General features: G+C 39.5%; 2 protein-coding genes across 2 annotated transcripts; one reads left to right on the forward strand and one right to left on the reverse strand.

The window, feature by feature from the left end:
- Positions 1 to 5,089: 5,089 nt before the first annotated feature.
- LOC148155527 (uncharacterized) lies at positions 5,090 to 11,247 on the forward strand. Its single transcript, XM_088012329.1, has 2 exons — positions 5,090 to 5,308; positions 5,458 to 11,247. The coding sequence occupies exons 1-2, from the start codon at positions 5,104 to 5,106 to the stop codon at positions 5,670 to 5,672; spliced, it is 420 nt and encodes a 139-aa protein (XP_087868455.1). The 5' UTR covers positions 5,090 to 5,103; the 3' UTR covers positions 5,673 to 11,247.
- Positions 11,248 to 13,322: 2,075 nt separating this feature from the next.
- Positions 13,323 to 17,494, reverse strand: LOC106925361 (uncharacterized). Its single transcript, XM_088012549.1, has 9 exons — positions 17,000 to 17,494; positions 15,808 to 16,038; positions 15,486 to 15,720; positions 15,051 to 15,354; positions 14,737 to 14,842; positions 14,423 to 14,661; positions 14,186 to 14,344; positions 13,962 to 14,091; positions 13,323 to 13,540 (listed from the first exon to the last, which is right to left on the reverse strand). The coding sequence occupies exons 1-9, from the start codon at positions 17,042 to 17,044 to the stop codon at positions 13,478 to 13,480; spliced, it is 1,512 nt and encodes a 503-aa protein (XP_087868675.1). The 5' UTR covers positions 17,045 to 17,494; the 3' UTR covers positions 13,323 to 13,477.
- Between the last annotated feature and the right edge of the window lie 13 nt (positions 17,495 to 17,507).

Here is a 17,507-nt window from a genome sequence, read left to right on the forward strand (position 1 = left end):
AGCCTCACGTTTATATGTAATTATAAAAGAACAACATTGAGCCAGCAGTTAAAACGTTACAGATATTTCCATAGTAGTAATATCTATGAAAAGCCTCCAGTTACCACAGCAACAACTCAGTTCCAACAAGTAAAAAGTCAACAAGCCAAACCCTTATTTTTTGTCTGTGCAGCGACTAACTGCCTATAAACCTGGGTTGTGATTTTGAGTGCTGACTTCAGACCTGAACTATGTGACAAGTAAATAGGCTAATATGTTTCCCTAAACCTCTACGTCAAAACACACTGCACTCCTAACCGCTGCGGTCTTGACATTGCTTTGCTACAAACTGCATGGTCAGCGCCCAGTAAAAAAAATAAAAAGTAATTATAAGAACTGCATGTCAAGAACTATACAGTAGTTGAATGTGTACTTCATTTCGTCTTGTTTCCTTTAACCCATTAGTCTACCATTTACTTCATTGAACATTTTTTACCAGGATGCAATCAATCATTGTTTGATTGTCAAGTTTATTTGCAGAAGCTTTATTTGCAGGCAGGGTTTCCCTGCCTGTTTGAGCTGCCCCCCAATAAAACTGAGTTAAGTTGAGACTTAAGGTTCTTTCAGATAGTAGTTCAGCAACAAACGTGAACTTTTCATATGTATTGAGCGAGTGAAATAAAAAATAAGATGAAATAAAAACAACCATGACACCACGAACTGCTACTTCACATCTTGTTGACTTTTGCTATCATAAAAGATGATTTGCCTTAAACCTTGCTTTGCCTCAAAATGCATGGTGTTTTCAGACCAGGTGGTTGGAGATTGGAAGGGGTGCAGACTATGACTTGTTTAAGTTAGAAAATCTAAGTTAGATTTTCTTCTGGGAACTCCAAGACAGCGGCGTCAGATTTTAGTTTTTGTAGGACTTCTACTCCCACAAGTGCTAGACATGCTTGTTTTAGTTGTGTATTTACCCAGAACGCCTTACGCTAAAGTTCGTCTCGTGACTCTGGATTGGTCTCTGGGCCACTTGCCATTCACGTATACATTTGAACCGCACCAGAGTTCACTTCAACCAAACCAAGATCTAGGTTTGTAGGAGAACCAGAGTTCACCTTTTTGATCCGCATCCCATGTTAATCGCACATTTAGATTTCTAGGCAAGTGAACTAAAGTTTGATTAAAGTGGAATAAACAGGGCTGGTGTGAATGCACCCTGTCATATCACCGCGTCACATTTTGCTGTTTTTAAAATTTTGTTGTGCTTTCTTGCACAATGATAAAAGAATTTTGATTCTTCTCATTCAGATTTGTTCTGCAGACCCATATCACCCTTATACACAGTACATAGTGGTTGCAGTTTCTGACTTCTTCTCAAGGCGGATAAGAGGGAGAATTCATGTTGGTGAGTTAACTTTAGCCCTTCGTTCTGAGCCAATACCTAATTTTTAGTGCTAAACAATGAGGAAACGAAAGCATGATTCGGAAGGGGCTTTAGATTAAGGTTCCTATAACGACATGGTGGAACAGGAAATGGAAATGCCTCTCATTAAACTGAACCTTTAAACTCATTCAAGGTCCAACATTCATCAAGGTTTTAAGGCAGGTCCAGCTGTTTTTGCTGTTATTGAGCACTAGCCTTATCATTGTGAACCTACACTATCACATTCTTTATTCCAAAGATATCGAACATAATCGTTTGTATTCAATAGATGACGGCACAGAATAGCTTCTGCACAAACTAAGGGGAAATCGCTGAATCAACTTATTCACTGTCAATTGGTTTCTTTTTAGTAGTAGTAGTAGTGGATAAGAAAATGGGTGTAATACATATAAAAATTGTAGTAATAATAATAATAATAATGAATTTTTTGCACAATACATCTAATTGGATTGCATTTTTCCTGCAGTCACACTAATTAGGTGGCATCAGAAAAGTCATCTTAAAACCCAATATGCTGTTCCATCTGCCTGGTAATACAAGAACACTGAACTCACTTCTGTTGGACAGCACCAATATAACAGATACCCCTACTGCCCACAGGGAAAAGGGACAGTATGCCGTAAACTCAACTTTTTTAGCTTTACATCATCATATGATGTTACTCTCTCATCAAAAACACACATGGAGATTTGCCTTGATTCTTTCATGCACGTTTGAGAAATCCTTTAATCTCCTGTGGCAACCAGTCAACCGTGCAAAACGCCTGGTTGGACTGAGCGCCACCATTGAGGCACAGTTCCTCTTCAGAGTCGCAGTTTCCAAACTTCTGAGCTTCCGACTCACAGTGCAGCCCTCCTCCGTGACTCTCCCCCTCAGCTCCTTCAGACTAGCCAGCAGCAATTAGCAAACCCCTGGTGGGACTGCGCATCTGTTGAGCTCATTATATGAGCAGCTTCTCAGTGAAATGGTGGTAGAATGCTCTTGAAGGGTTAATGGAGGAATGATGACTTCTGAAGGTGGAGTTTCAGAAAGAACAAAAGTTTTTAAAGAGACAGAGGCCCAATTTCAAGGCATTAAATTGTGAGGCCACATTTCTCTTAAGTCATATATATATATATATATATATATATATATATATATATATATATATATATATATATATATAAACGTATCATGGATTTCATTGATACGTAAAGGTAAGACAACAATGTTTATTTTTTTAATGAAATGTGCGTTTTGTGGGCTAAGGTTTGTATGTCTAAATAATTCAGTAAAGTAGAAGCGGTAGCTCATCTACCACAGCAATTATTTATTAATTAAACGTTAAGCCTAAAACATACTACAACAACAGACTGAATGTTCTGTTCTGTGTGCAAAATTCTTGAATGTTTTTTGGTGTTAAATCCTAAAACATGAAGTGGCATTGTTGTCAGTTGCTATGGCAACGAGTCTGCGTAGCTTGGCGAATACAGATAACTTTGCTGTGGATCATAGCACAAAATCAATACCTACATTTCTAAGTTTCACTGAGTTAACGCGGCTATGGATGACATGTAAATGATTAGTCTTTTACCCCTCCAGCGTTGTATGCCTGCACAAAATTTGCGTACGTCCAATAACATGCATGGTGTCTTAAGTCACAAGTCAGTGCCTCACCAGCAATGAAACATAGTTACTTGATTTTAAACAGAACTATATGCCTGGAAAATACACAATGCTGCCCCTTTAATATAAGCCTTTGTAATAATTTAATAAACTGTATTTTAAGTAGTATATCTTCATCAGCTGGTGAAACGACTTGTGTAACATTCTCTTACCTGATTACAATTTCTGATCACAGATCACATGTACAGGCAGGTGTTGAAAATAGGACTTCTATGTTAGACTGCTGGAATTCAGACATCCGTTTCCAGACATAACGACACAGTGACATTTGTAGTTTCTCAGCACTGCAGACCTCTGCAAAAATTTCAGAGTACAACAAAGAGAGAGTCAAACATTCAGCTGGTACGGTTTGAAACAACTCATTAGTTGTAAAACCCTGGAGAACTTTCTAATTTCTCATTTTTAATATTAAAAAATTAATGTATTTTCCCCTTGGGATTAATGCAATAGTTTTAATGTAAATTATAAGATACATATTCATGTTTACTGCTAAAAGACTACATAAACATAGATAACCTAAGCATAGATTGTTGCGTCTGTGTCACCTTTGGCTATGAGTCTCTTCAGCTGAATGTACGTCATGTATATGTATTTTTTTTTTTTACATTTCCTAACAGCAAAGCAGAAAGCGCGTTGCTTGTTTTTGGCAGTGATGAAGCACATTTCTAAATCTCAACTACTATGCTTTGCATGTTTTTTTTATACTGTTATGTAGAAATGCAGTAGATTCTTCCCAGGTTCCGAAAATCTACGGAGCAACAGAAGTCTAGATCAGGCTTCAGCCCCACTATAAACCGAGACGCACTGCTGGTGGACACAGGGATGTAATACTCTGCATAAAGCAACCGTGCGTTAATTTTAATAGTCGTTAAGTTTGGACTGCAGAACAGATTTTTCTGTGTCCGGCCGTAGATACTCACCTACTTGATTTTATTCTAAGGAACAAATACTTTGCAGAAGTCAGGCACTCAAGGGGTCAACGACACCCTAAAAATAGACTGAAGTGCCCAATGAAGTGCTTTTGAATGTATTCCCCTTTAAAGTCATGTTCCATGTGCAAACTGCCATGCATGCCATTGCTAAATATTGCTTCTCCGTTTTCAAAATCAAAACAATTATATGGGAAAAAAAAAAAAAAAATCTTGTTACATTTGTTGTCCTGGTGCTTCGCTTTTCTTTGGCTTATTTTTCATTATGTGACTGTTCCTGAGTAGTCATTTTCCCCTCCCGCCATCTCTCCCCCTGTCAGCATGGTGAAGCCCATTGTAGACAGTATCCATGTCTATGAACACATATTGATGATGCTTTGTCGCTCAGCTGTGATTCTCCCCCTCTACTAACAGCGTTTGGTTTCTCTCTGCAGCCACGGTGGGAAGATGGCCTCTTTTGCAATGCTAATTGTTTTCTGTGTGTTTGTGGCAGAAATCTGTGGGCTGCCAAACTCTATGTGCCTCCATGAACAGGAGGGAGTTGGTGACAAGCTGCCAAATATACTCTACTTACCAACAAAGTCTATGCAACTGTTGTTTTCAGAAAGCCACTGCGTCATTTGCACAGTAAATATCCGACTACAAAAGTGTTTTTTTGCATTTAACATGTCTCATTATTGAAAATCTTGCTGAACAATTTTGCTCTGAAACCAACAGTTCAAGACCTGTTTAAATGTCGTATTGATGTGTCCTCTATAAAACATGACTCAGTGATCTAATCTGCACTGTAGGGATAAACTGGGGGGGTCTAATATTCAGGATGTAGGTTTTATCAATATATATATATATATATAAAAATATGGATTACATCGTTCAGTGAAAATACTTTCAACCAGACGTTTTCTAATTAAGCTAAATGTATTTGTGTTATTCCAAATGATATCAAACATTGTGATAGTTGTAAAAGCTCATCTTCTGCTGGATGTCAGGGTAAAGTCTTTAAGGTTACTTAATGAGTTGTATCACTTTTAGTCCATGTAATAGTGCTGATTTTGGGGCTTGGGGGGGTTTGTGCTCTTCTCGATGCACAAACACAGTGCGCTGACCACGATCGGCCCAGAGTTACCCGTGTTTTCCCTTTCTCTCTTCCCTTCATTTAGAAAACGTCGAGGTGCGTCGAGTGCCCATTTGGGGTCTGAGAGGAGTGATGCACTGAGATACCAGCGCGTTAGAAAGGCCAAGAAGATGACGATGAACAACAATAACTCAAAGACCAGAAAGAAAGCAGGTATGGACAGTTTTCCACACCCAATAGGAGTAACTAAGGACGAACAAATGACTGGATTACAAATACAAGGCAACCTATAGAACCAAAACCTAGCAATTAGACACAAGATAGGCAATTTTCCAGGTTGATACGTAATTTTCTTCCACCAGGTGTCTCCACCTCTCAGACCCAGCAGGCCTACACCTCTCAGGTACTCCAGCCCGAGGAAGCGCTCTACCTCTCCAAGAAGAAGAAACGGCCCATTCTTCATGACCCGTATGCTCGCTTTTCTGCTCTGCTGTACCGCCGTCCACCACGGGAGGACCAGAAGGCCATTTTAGCAAGCATGGACAACATGGACCTAGACCACGCCACCTTCCTCTGAAAGGCCCCGGGGATGAGGTCACAACTAGGGACAGGCTCCCATTACCATTCCATCAATACGCTGCAGTTAGACAAGACAGCAAAGTCAGTGGAATGTCTTTATTTCCATTATCTACAAAATGGAGTACATGTCAGAGTACAGATTTAGTGCAATCTGTAGGTTCACACTTGTTTTATTGGATCTGCATTCATCAGTGGATTGCTGTTGACAATAACCTAGAGTACTCTAGGGTATAAACTGAACAAAGACTTCTAAATCTAAACATTTTCTAGTAAAAAATTATATTCTAGTACACATCAGTTTGTCTCGGTTTACTTTAACTAAGAGTAGTACGGAAGAGGATCTAGAGTGATCTCCCAGATTGGAGTTGTAGCTGTAAGGCAGTTCCTGTGGAAAAAAGTCTGGATGATTTGTTAAAAAAAAAAGGGATTCGCCGAGGCACAAACGTGTCCTGTATCATTGTAAACCGGCTAGTACATCCTTCTGAAAGTGACTTTACTGATTTTGAGATTCCAATTGAACATTTACTCCAGTGCAAAAGTCAAAATTTTACAAACAAGTGGCGGGACTTTTATCATTCGACACTCTTTCCCCCAAAGTTGTTCGGAGTCTCCTTTATTGAGAGAGTCTAAATGATTCATGCTAAGCTCCCACACCTCCGTTTACAGGTCCTTCCAATGAATTCTCTGCCTCACATTTAAGGACGATCTTACTTCCTACCAACTTTACCTCAGAGCACACGAGACCACACAACCGCCAGAGTCGACCTGCTCAGCTCTTTGACTTCTCCTGTCCAAATAAGAAACACTCTTTCTTCACTACTGCAATGCTGAAAATGTACCTTTCCTCTGGTTTTAAAAGGGGCCATATACTTCCTGTCCAGCTAACCTACGTCAGAAAATGCCGAAGCTAACCAGAAGCTGACATCCTCAGCTTTTCTGCTCTGCTGTAAATAATCAGGACAGGAACTCACTTGTTTTAGGAATGTCAAAGAAACGAAAAAACAAAAACCTTTAACTTATAAGCTGCACTCTTTGTTATAATCCAGTCCACTGGGATGCATTCAAAAGGCAAATCAGATGTGGAGACGTGGCATTTTCAACCATCAGCATAGAAATTGTTAGTTTAGTAGGAAGCAGTACACACGCTCTGTTTGCAAGAGCTTCTGCTTAAACAAGTGCTACTTTTGTCTGACAGCTGTTTGCACTGGAGCAAAAATCTCATCAGTTCCATTACATTTGCTTTTTCCTTTTCTGAGGGCTCCAAATTTTGTTGAGAAACTTTTTGCCAAAAGTTTTATTTAAAATTTGAGTAGACGTTGGAAGATAGGATTTTGTACCTTGGTATATCAGTGTAAACATAAAGAACACACTGTTTTCTTTGGCCTGAAAAATACCTTTTTGCCTGTTTTACTTACTAGTTTGTTTTTTTTTAAATTGTGCTCCATTATTTTGTATTTTCTTCTTATGCGAGTCGATCTGAGTTCAGAGAAAAGCAGAACACATTTAAGGTAAAACAAAGTGAGCCAAAAAGGTTGTGTTCATCTGCATTTTCCACTGGCATTGGCAGAGCTTTACTGTTTATCTGCGTTTTGTTTAAAACCGCATGAGAATGAGGACTTTTCATTTACAACAAGGTGCCATAACTGCATCAACTGCATCCTACTCTGCACATTCTGCTGCTAGGTGGCGCTCTAAATCACAAACGGTGGACATGCGAAGCAACAATTAGCCCGACGTTATCTTTTTTATTTTTTTAAACCTCAACGGTGCTCAGTTTCTTTGATTTGTGCAAGTACTTTAAAATCTCACGGGGACATTTGCTGTGAAAATGTCTCATGTCGGATATGCATTTTATTTTATTCTTTTTGTGTGATCTTAAGCTGCTGGTCCTACGAAGCCTTCAGACGTTTGTCATGTCTATCAGTTTCATTTGTTTGGTCTGGTTAAGGTATTTCCACAGTACATGCAGACAGGAGTGCTAACCGTGGGCTAATCGGGAAAATATTTAAAAAATGTATAATGAAAAAGATACGACTAAATTTCATTAAAATTTTCAAAAAACTAACAATAAAACTGTTAAAAAAAAGATGCACACGTGCAGGTAGAATCTAAATAAATTAGAATGTCCTGGTTTCACAAAGAGAGATATATTTCTATTAGTTGAAATAATTATGGCTTAAAGCAAATGAAAACCCAAATATATTGAATTTAACAAATCCCAGCAGAGGAAAATAAGCTTGGATTGTTAAAAACAGCTGATGATCGCAGAGCAGTGACATACAACAGCTGGTTTTATTGGGGACACTAGATCAGTACATCCCTTCCAAAGATGGGTAGACCCCTGAACTTGATTGGTGTGTTGCTGAGAGCTGTAGAGAGCAAATGGCTTCCTTAACAACGTCTGATGTTAAGGAATCAGGAATCAGACGCTGATACGCTGTATTGATGTAGAAATTCATACAAAAGAAGATCCGTCCAGTTTCTGACTACATGTACCGTACATTTAACAGGACCAAATTTCTGCATTAAGAACATCCATTTTGTTACTATTATGTAACACAGCAATTCTGTTTTACTAAATGTTTGGTTTTTGTTTGCTATAAGGCATAATGATCAAAATGAACAGACAGTAAAGAGAAACTTACAACGTATTGATTAGGATTTAATGAATCGCTCAAATGCTCTTGTGTTTTGGGTTAAGAAGGAAACGTGCCTCCACAGATGTCATCTAGTGTGGAAATAACTTAGAATTGATCACGTATATGAATGTTTGAACAGATATAAATCCTCAATCTTGCTTCAACGTTACTACTATTGTCAACACATAGATCAAGCAGCAACAGCTCGTCAACGGCTAATCGTTGGCGATATCCTTTAGCGTCCTGAGGTATTCTAAGGTCTAGCTCAAACACAACACTGTCTTCACATTCTGATGTGACGGTGATTGATCACAGGTGCTTTAGCAGTGGTGTCAAACAGGGCCTCTTCAATCAGCTACAGGTGCTACAAGAGGACAGAGCTGACAGATCCTTCCAAAAAAAAAAACACACAAAAAAAAGGACAAACTCTCACGTCTGGAACTGTATTTTTCTAGTTCTTGAGGGGAAATAAGAGGATGTCGGAAGTCCTGACTGGATTCAAAATCCCATCGGGAAGGAGAGCTACAACTGGTCAAACTGATGTTGCCGCCATAACAAAAAATAATGTATTGCTGTTAAAAGAAAAAAACAGGGCGTCTCAGATTCCCTTTTGCTTTGATTGACTGTCACGATCGACTCCTTTCGGGAGAGCGGGCTTGTGAACCTGGGGGGTGGGATTTGCAGACACTTTTGAAAACCTGCAGCAGTCGAAGCAGACACGAGAGCGATGCGTATGGATTTCCTAATTGAGGCGTGGTTATATTTTACAGTATGACAGTTTAATTGTGGCATAACAGATAAAGTGAAACTGTTCTCAAAATACTGAAAACCAGACTACGGTTAAAATCGATACAAATTTCACACAGCCTGCATTAGCACCAAACATATATGTATGCACTGTTTGTACGTGTTTGGTATTTACACAGCAAGGTTCTTTTAAAATCCAGTCTGAAGGGCAAGTAGCATCAGAACTTGTTTTTTTTTTTTTTTTTTTTTGAGTAGTAGTTTTGAGGTTTCGTTTGTCCTGGATGGCAGATTTGGACTGAATAAGCTGGACGTAAAGCGGCAGCTACAGTAACCACAGTTATGATTCATTAAGTTAAATAGAAAGGAGGTTCCCTGTTGGAACACGTAACCATCCAGGAGATGAATCTGTCTCCCAGTGATTCTCTGTTATTTTTGTATAACCACGAGATTCATATAAATGTGTAGGATTGCATCCGCGTTGGATGTCTCATGACGTCAGTCGATTGACTTTAAAGCCGTAGTCTGTGTTCTTCGACAGACTACGGCTTCGTAGTGAAAGAAAATGACAAACCGAAATAATCCCACCGCCTTTCTGTAGTCTCGGCTGTAACGCTGCTAAAGAAGAAGCCGGAAGGGAGACAGTAATTGACTTGAAATCTGACGATCGACAGTGAAAACGTCTGCAGTTTCACCAATAAAGGTTTTGATATGATGTGAGTAGAGATGGTAGATCTGAACTGGAAAGAACCACACTTCAAAAAGCTATCCCTCTAGAAATCATAAAGACTAAATATCACTTTTGTATAAATTGAGAAAGATTAAAACATGAACACATGGGTACTAATTGATGCTGTGATTGTTTTCGCCACGTTTAATTGTAAATTGATTTATACGAAGTGAAATCGAAGGTTTAGAGACCAGCCTGTTCTAAACAAAACACTATAGGTTCCCAAAGGTCTTGACAGCCGCTGCGTTTAAAAAAATAAAAAATAAATAATTAATGTGTGTTGAACATCTGCAGACCTTACAGTAAGACCTAACCAGTTTGATCCGACATATTGTTCCGAAGCGCAGCCGTCAAACTGATCCCATCGGTCTTTGCAGGATGCAGACATTGGCGACCTTTGCCACTCATCGCTGTGGCAACAGAAATCTTGAGTATTGATCAAAAATGTCCAAGCTGGATAGCATACCTAAATGCATTTTAGATTTATAATTCAGGCTAAAAAAAAATAAAAAAAATATTGAATACTGTGTAAATATCTCAAAAGAGCTTACCATAATATATATCTATATAAATATATTTTGTAGAGGAAAACATGATGCACATCAGAACTGAGAGTGAGAACTGAGTAGTGTGCGGTCTACTTCAGTGACACGGTGTAACATGGTGTGATATCAGTGTCTTTACTGTATGTGAGTGCTTAAAAATGAAATACTAGAAACTAGCGTAGGAATTTAATATGAATTTATTATCATAGAGAGAGAAGACGACACTCGCGTTGGAAGCTAGATTAACGGGACGGCCCTTGTTTTCAAGAATGTAAAAGTCAATATCCTATTATTTTTGTACTCATACGTTGCTTTGTACCGTAGCAATGCAGAACTGTACACAGAGTAGAGAAATACGTCGTCTAAGTTCCTGAGTTGTTCAGAAGAGAAGAAATTGGTGCACCGAACTGTACTGTATATCTTTTTGTCTACAAAGAGATCCTCACGGAAAAAAATAAAGATAAAAGACGGTAAATTAGTTTTTATAGTGCGTGTGAATAGCAGATATACCTAATTATTTATGGGCAACACCTTACCATACTGATCATTGATTTTCCATAAAAAACTTAGTTTGTTTTGCTTTTTTTTCTCCTTTTTTTAAATATAAATATATATATTTCTCGGCATGAATTGTGATTTGTTTTCCATTCTGTGGTGCTCTCCGCTTGTAGAAGCACTGTAGATCCAAATGCATTTTGGACAGCTCCACATTGAACAAAAGTTTCCCGACGTAATTGTTTGTGTTTGCAGTGAAAGCCGCGGCGCTTCTCGACGATCCAAATCTGTCGGTCTCGTTCCGGCCCGGAGCATGTGCAAGTTAGCCAAAGTCTATCCGCGCCTTCTGCTCCAAAATGGAGGTGGAGCACCGCAGCAGCTGCTAAATGCTACACCACGCTCTCAGTTCAGTGCTGTAAATTGCCAAAAAAGAAAAAAAAAAAAAAAAGAGAGATGACCATCAACTTCATTATAACAACTGGTGCTATATATATATATACATATATATATAAAAAGCAAAAGTAAAAAAAAAAAAAACATCTGTGGTGCTTTTTTCTTTAATTTCTTTGTTTTTGTCCTTGCTTCAGACAAAATGTAGCTACACAATCCTGTACTGTACTGTAGATCGCTGTTTGGCCGGTCGATCGACCCGCTGCGCTCACACGAGGCAGAGGTGTTGGAGTTTTTTGTTTTGTTTTTCCTCAACCGTCCTTTCAGGGAATTCCAAGATCCAATTAGACAAACTTCTTGGAGGGGCACATTTTAAAGCAACTAACTTTGATAGATCGTTGATTTGAATTGACTTTCTTTTTTTTTGGTCAGTGCTTCTACATCAGCCACATGGATGGGTGCAAATAGTATCTACACATTGTCTTTGGTGCTGAGCGTAATAACGTTCACATTCGACTTTAGATATTTTAACCATTAAAAATCCCCGTTAGAGGCTTTCGAGCACGTCACAGGAAGTGAGTTTCCCTGCACCGGCGTCGTCACCCGGCTCGTTCCAGATCGCGTCGGAAAGTTCTCGCGAAACCAAACGTCTCCGAAAACCCACGGATAGATGAACCGCAAGTAGTGAAAACGGTGTTTTGATACCGGAGAAAAACATAATTCTGTGAGACAAATCTTTGTTGTTACTGCCTTGTTACAAAAAATAAAAAAAACAGATTCAATTTATCAGAAAATGATTGTTTTGGGTTTTTTTTATGATCATAAAATGCAATACAAGAGGAAGGAGAACAAACTAAACTCATATCTTCTAATTGTTCTGTCTTCCTGAGATGAGTTGACTTGTATTTAAAACATAACTAACATTATTTTTTCATTATAGGCATAGACAACTCTGTACCTCAAAATATCTCTTTATGAAAATCTGAAGTCCTACATGTGTACCTTGTACATTTTTTGTTTGTTTTTCACCTTTACGAAGTCCATCCTCATGACGCTTTTTATATTGGTTTGCACAAACACTAATAGGAATGTATGGCTACTGTAATTCCTGCTCACCCTCCCACCCTCCCCTAAAAAGTGAAAGCAACTGAATTCAACAGTTTTTTGTATTTGAAATGTCTTGGTATGCTTGTTCTAGTTGTATATTCAGAATGGTGTATATTACATCGGTTTTTATTTAATAAAATGTTTAAATTTTCTAACAAGACTCTTGGATTTATTTCATTAACTCGGATCGCTGAACGTTTTATGCGGTCAGAATGCAGTTCAGCTTACAGATTTTCTGACTGATTTCAGAAGAATTTTCTTTCACAGCTGAGAATCGCATACCTGCTGTAACGAGTTCACCTGCTAACATTCACAGACTGTAAGGTTAATAAACCGACTGACCACATCAAACTCTTGAGGGCAAGTTGGCTTTATGGGAGTAAACGAACAGGCTGACCACTAGGGGGCGGTAATATGTAAAAGTTTGGAACGTTCATTTAAAATGGGATTATGAGTTTTGAAAAGACTATTCAATGTTGACTTTATGTTAAACATAGCACTGTTCATACTTTAACAAACAAAAGTATAATATTTGACTGTTTTTAAACGGATAGGAATTTCTGATTACTTTAATTGTCAACAAATAAGCAATTTCCCCTTGAGGATCAATATATCTGATTCCAACCGTTTTCATTTATAAATCACAAACCCAAAATGACTCAAGAGTATTTTTAAGATTAATGTTATCATTACGATTCTCCATAATAATTTCTGACAATGTAACAAGTGAAAAAGTTCCAGAATAGTTTTAGGATGTGAAACAAAAGGGGAAAACTGACTCAATACAGAATCAGAATGATTATGATCACCATCACTTCACCTGTCATCCAGCACCTATTTGCATATGTTTTTTGTTAATAGTATATTAGTATTGTAAAATCGTGACAATATATAATGGTTTATTATGCCTTTTCAAACAAGACATTCTTCCAAGCTAAATTTGAGCGTAATACAAAAAAACCGGAAACTTTTTCTTTGATCATTTGTTCAGTTGGTTTAATGACTAGTTGGTGACAGAAAACCATCTTCCACTGTCACCGTCCTCTCTGAATTATTTTTAATTGGACCCTTGTCTGTCCCTGGAACAGTCTTATACAATTAAACGACAGACATTTTCATTTTTTTCCAAGAGAGCCGTCTTCTTTTTGCAGGATCAGCCTTGCTCAACAGGGCCATCTGCTGGACAAATCTCTACCTCGGTCCTTGTCCATTGAGCCTGCACAATAACACGATGCTTAGGTGCAAACGAAAGGACAGAATATAACTTATAACAGCACAATGAAACTTTGTTATGCCTTTTCATATGTCTAGTGAAAGTAAATAGGGATTTATGACCTGCTCCACTTCTTCTACACTGACCTTGACTGACAAAATGTGGGAGAGGCCAAACAGATTAGATAGAAAACTGGACTTAACTTCACTGTTTTACATTTAAAGTCCAACTGGAGCTGACTTCAGATCAGGCCATAAGACAGGATTAGACAAACAGTATATGAACTGGAAGCATTTGTCTTCTAAAGCATTTTGAGAAGACATTTCCAGCAAATATGGGCAAAAACAAAATATTTGAACCGAATGCTTTTGCGCCGCACTATTGTTTAAAGTGTGAAAGGAGTTTGATTGTTAGCTGGAACCACCTTTTGCCGTCTCATCCTCTTCAAAAGTTTGACCAGTTGAGCCCTGGCCTTAGCGGGGACAGCCTTCTGCCACTGGACCATAAACTCTTTGTGCTGAGCAAATTCCCACAGCATTTCCTGCCCATGATTCCTGTACAGCAATACAGTTCCCAGTTAGCCTCCGAAGATGGCCAAGATACTGATACGTATTGCACAGTCAGCATTTCTTCCAGTCGAGAACAAACCTGACTTCAGGGTTAGAATCCGCACACATCTTGCTGACTGCAATAAGGAAACCTCCTGAAAACCTCCTTCCTGCTTTCAGGATGTAATCCTCTCCGGTGATGTTTTTCAGCTGGTGGATGTGCTGCGCCGCGCTTTCTCTCACAGCAGCACAGTGATGACTGAAGGAGGACAAAGCCAGAAAGATGTCTCCGTGTGATGCTGATATGAACTTCCTCAGACATCCCAACTCCTCCTACCTCAGGCCTGTGCTGAGCAGAACATTCAGAACCTTAGCAGGACTGCAGCCCTTCACCAGAGCGTCCAGGGCCAGATTAGCTCTCTGGTGAACGAACTCGTTGTTGGTCTGTGCCAGCTTCAGCAGCAGAGCGTCGCTGGTCCTTTCTGCCTCGGGGTCCATTGACTTTCCCAGCTGAGTGTGGAGCTCTGCTATGGTGTCAATGACAGCGCTGGCTAAAGAAGGACGTTGGTTTTTAACCTGCAAAGGAAAAGGAAACATCTTTGACGTCAGAAAACTGAAACCGAGACCGTCGCTGAGAAAACATGTCTGCACCTCCTCTGTCAAGACTCGGCAGACTGCGTGCAGTTTGGTCTTCAGCTGCTCTGGGTGGTGCTGCGCCAGATCTGCGACAGATTTCATTCCCTCCATTTTCTTTTCCCTGCGTTGAACAAAGATTATTAGGTTGTTGCTCCAACAACAGAACTCTGTTTCCGATACGTATCCATGCCAAGGCCTCCCGAACAGAACAAAGTTTTGAGAAACCCAAAGACACTTGGTGCCCCCCACTTTCAAAAACACAGGTTTACAGTATAAACTGTGTAGAATAATCTCCCTGGAGAGGTTTGGTAGAGTTGCTGCTGTCATACCAGTTGTGGGAGCTGAGCTGTCTGAACCAGGGCGGCGCGCTCTCTGACGTGTCAGTCAGGGGTGGGAATCTGGTCTTTCCTGCCATGATGTGGGACTTTGGAGGACTGAGAGTTTTGTCATGGAGAGGTCCCATTCTGTCGGTCGGTACGAGCTCCGCAGGTTGCGCTGCGACAATGACCATCTTCTTCGAAGAGGTCAGCGGCTGTGGCAAGACAGAGCGGTCGACGTGGCGCTGCAGTCTCTGTGGTAACGGCTCCTTTTCAGATGTAGCTGACTGAAGTCTGCATCCAGATGCTTCTTTGTCTTTTCAGAAAAAAACAAACAAAACCAGAATAGCTACCTTCCTTGATGTAATGTAACCTCTGTTACATTGATCTCATGTCAGATATTTCTTACATGAAAGAAGTCATCTTCAGTCCATAACCTGATCTTACCTGCTTTGCCTATTATCACCGGGAGGCGAGACTGTCTCCTGGGTTTCGGTCCCGGGTGAGGAGCTGGGGCGAGGATTGAGCTGGGCCAGCTCCCCAGATCGGTGGAAAACCTCGTCTCTCTGGGTGTGTGTGCGTCTACAGGGCTCAGGGTTTCCCCCACACCCCCGCATTCATTTGAAATGTTGGGCAATGGATCACCCTGCCCTGCTGCCTGACCACCTGGAAGCTGCTTCTTCTGAAACATGCAATCCTCCTCATAACATATCTTCTTGGTGTCCTGTGTCTGGCCACTTTTGTCCTTCATGTTCGAAGTGTGCTTGACCTTCTTTCCTCTCGGTGATGATTTGGGGAGCGGCGAGAGGCTTGCTGGAAGCTGAGGTGTGGGGAAGGTGTCCTGCAGTCTGTCCAGGACAGCTTTTCTGCGGGCTGTTTGTGAGGCACACAGTCTCTCGACGCTCTGGATCAGACCCGCCCTTTTGGCCTTTTTAGCTTTTCCAATCTCGACAAACCAGGACTGATGAGAACCATCCCCGTTGCTTTGGTCCTCTGGTGCCTTTGACTGTAAAATTCACAACAAAGTTTTAGTAGCAAGTTTACATCCACTTATCAGGAACGTAAATACAATATATTTAAGAGAAATTGAATCAGTTTCCTGTGTGAATTTTTGCTGTAACTGTCATAATGATGGCTATATTCTTTGTGGCAAAGTTTGTAAACTCTTGGAACACAGTTTACAGGAAAGCCAGTTTTACCATCAGCATACATAAATACTTTTCATTAAAAAAAAATCAACACTAGACTGCAGCTTGCTTCTGACAACATGGACAACTCAAAACTATTTCTTAAATCAGCAGCTAGATGAGTTGTGGAGACTGGTTTTAGAGTGGATTGAACAGTAGCTGTTTGAAATGGTCTTCTCAAAGTCCTGACTTCTATGCTGCTGAAAATTGAAAAATGTAATTTAAAATGTGAATTCTAAGCTGGATCTGGGCCAGATTATCGATCAGCTTTAATGAATAATTCTACAAGGAAAAGGATCAAATATCCATAAAAAAGGAAACACAAGAGTGCATTTACATGTATGTTACACGAGAGTCTGGATAAATCATTTTCATAGGAAACATTAACAAATAATTTAAACTTGAGCCTTAAATTCTTGCTTCTAACAAGTCTTTGCAGTATAAAAAAGTAGAAGTCAACCTGCATCTTAATAACTCAGGTATTGTACTGTATTTTACTATATTATATTTTTTGACTTTTAAAAAAATAACAGTTTCTCCTCCAACATATTTCACGATCCTATCCAGTTGTACATTTTTACTTTAGTTCATGCTAATAAAACTGTTCACCTGTTACCTAATTTCTTTTGCTTTTGCTCTTATTTAAACTAAACCCAGAAATATATAAAAACCCAAACATTTAAACTTTGAAAATGTACATTTCTAGTTGATTGTTTTGCATTTGTCATTTCACATTTGTCAAGCAGAGAGGGCGATAGAAAGTTAGCCACTTACCTCAGTGTCTCCAGAGAGGCTGCTCTCTGTTTCTGGACCAGACATGGGGCAGCCGAGCAAACAGACTGAAATCGCTTTCAACAACGAAACCTCCAGGAATTAATGCCGGGTAAATAGAATGAAATGTTTTGGGGGGTTTGGTGCTGTTTTTTTAATTTTTATTTTTCCCATGGCAACACATGATGTCACAAGAAAACTTTTGTTTACTTTTAAATGTCATGTTTAATGTGTTTTAAGCACATTAAAACTTAAATGGGTGGGTCCATTTCTACTGCAAAGCGTTTCACTAATCCAGCTAATTCTGTTGGGACTTGGCTAAACATTCACTCTTTTATTAGGGAAACAAAACATTGATAAAAAGTTAAATTGAATCTATTAATAAAAAGTCTTTCTGATCTTCTGAAAAATCCATATTTTGTATCGATCAGAACTTGAAACTGAAGTGATCGTTTCAAGTCTTGGTGTCTGTCTTACCGCGAGATCAGCGGTTGCTAGGAAGCCAGCCCCG

This window comes from Poecilia mexicana, unplaced genomic scaffold (assembly GCF_051168715.1).
Source record: "Poecilia mexicana isolate PSO_F unplaced genomic scaffold, ASM5116871v1 scaffold_14, whole genome shotgun sequence".
Classification (NCBI taxonomy): Eukaryota; Metazoa; Chordata; class Actinopteri; order Cyprinodontiformes; family Poeciliidae; genus Poecilia; species Poecilia mexicana.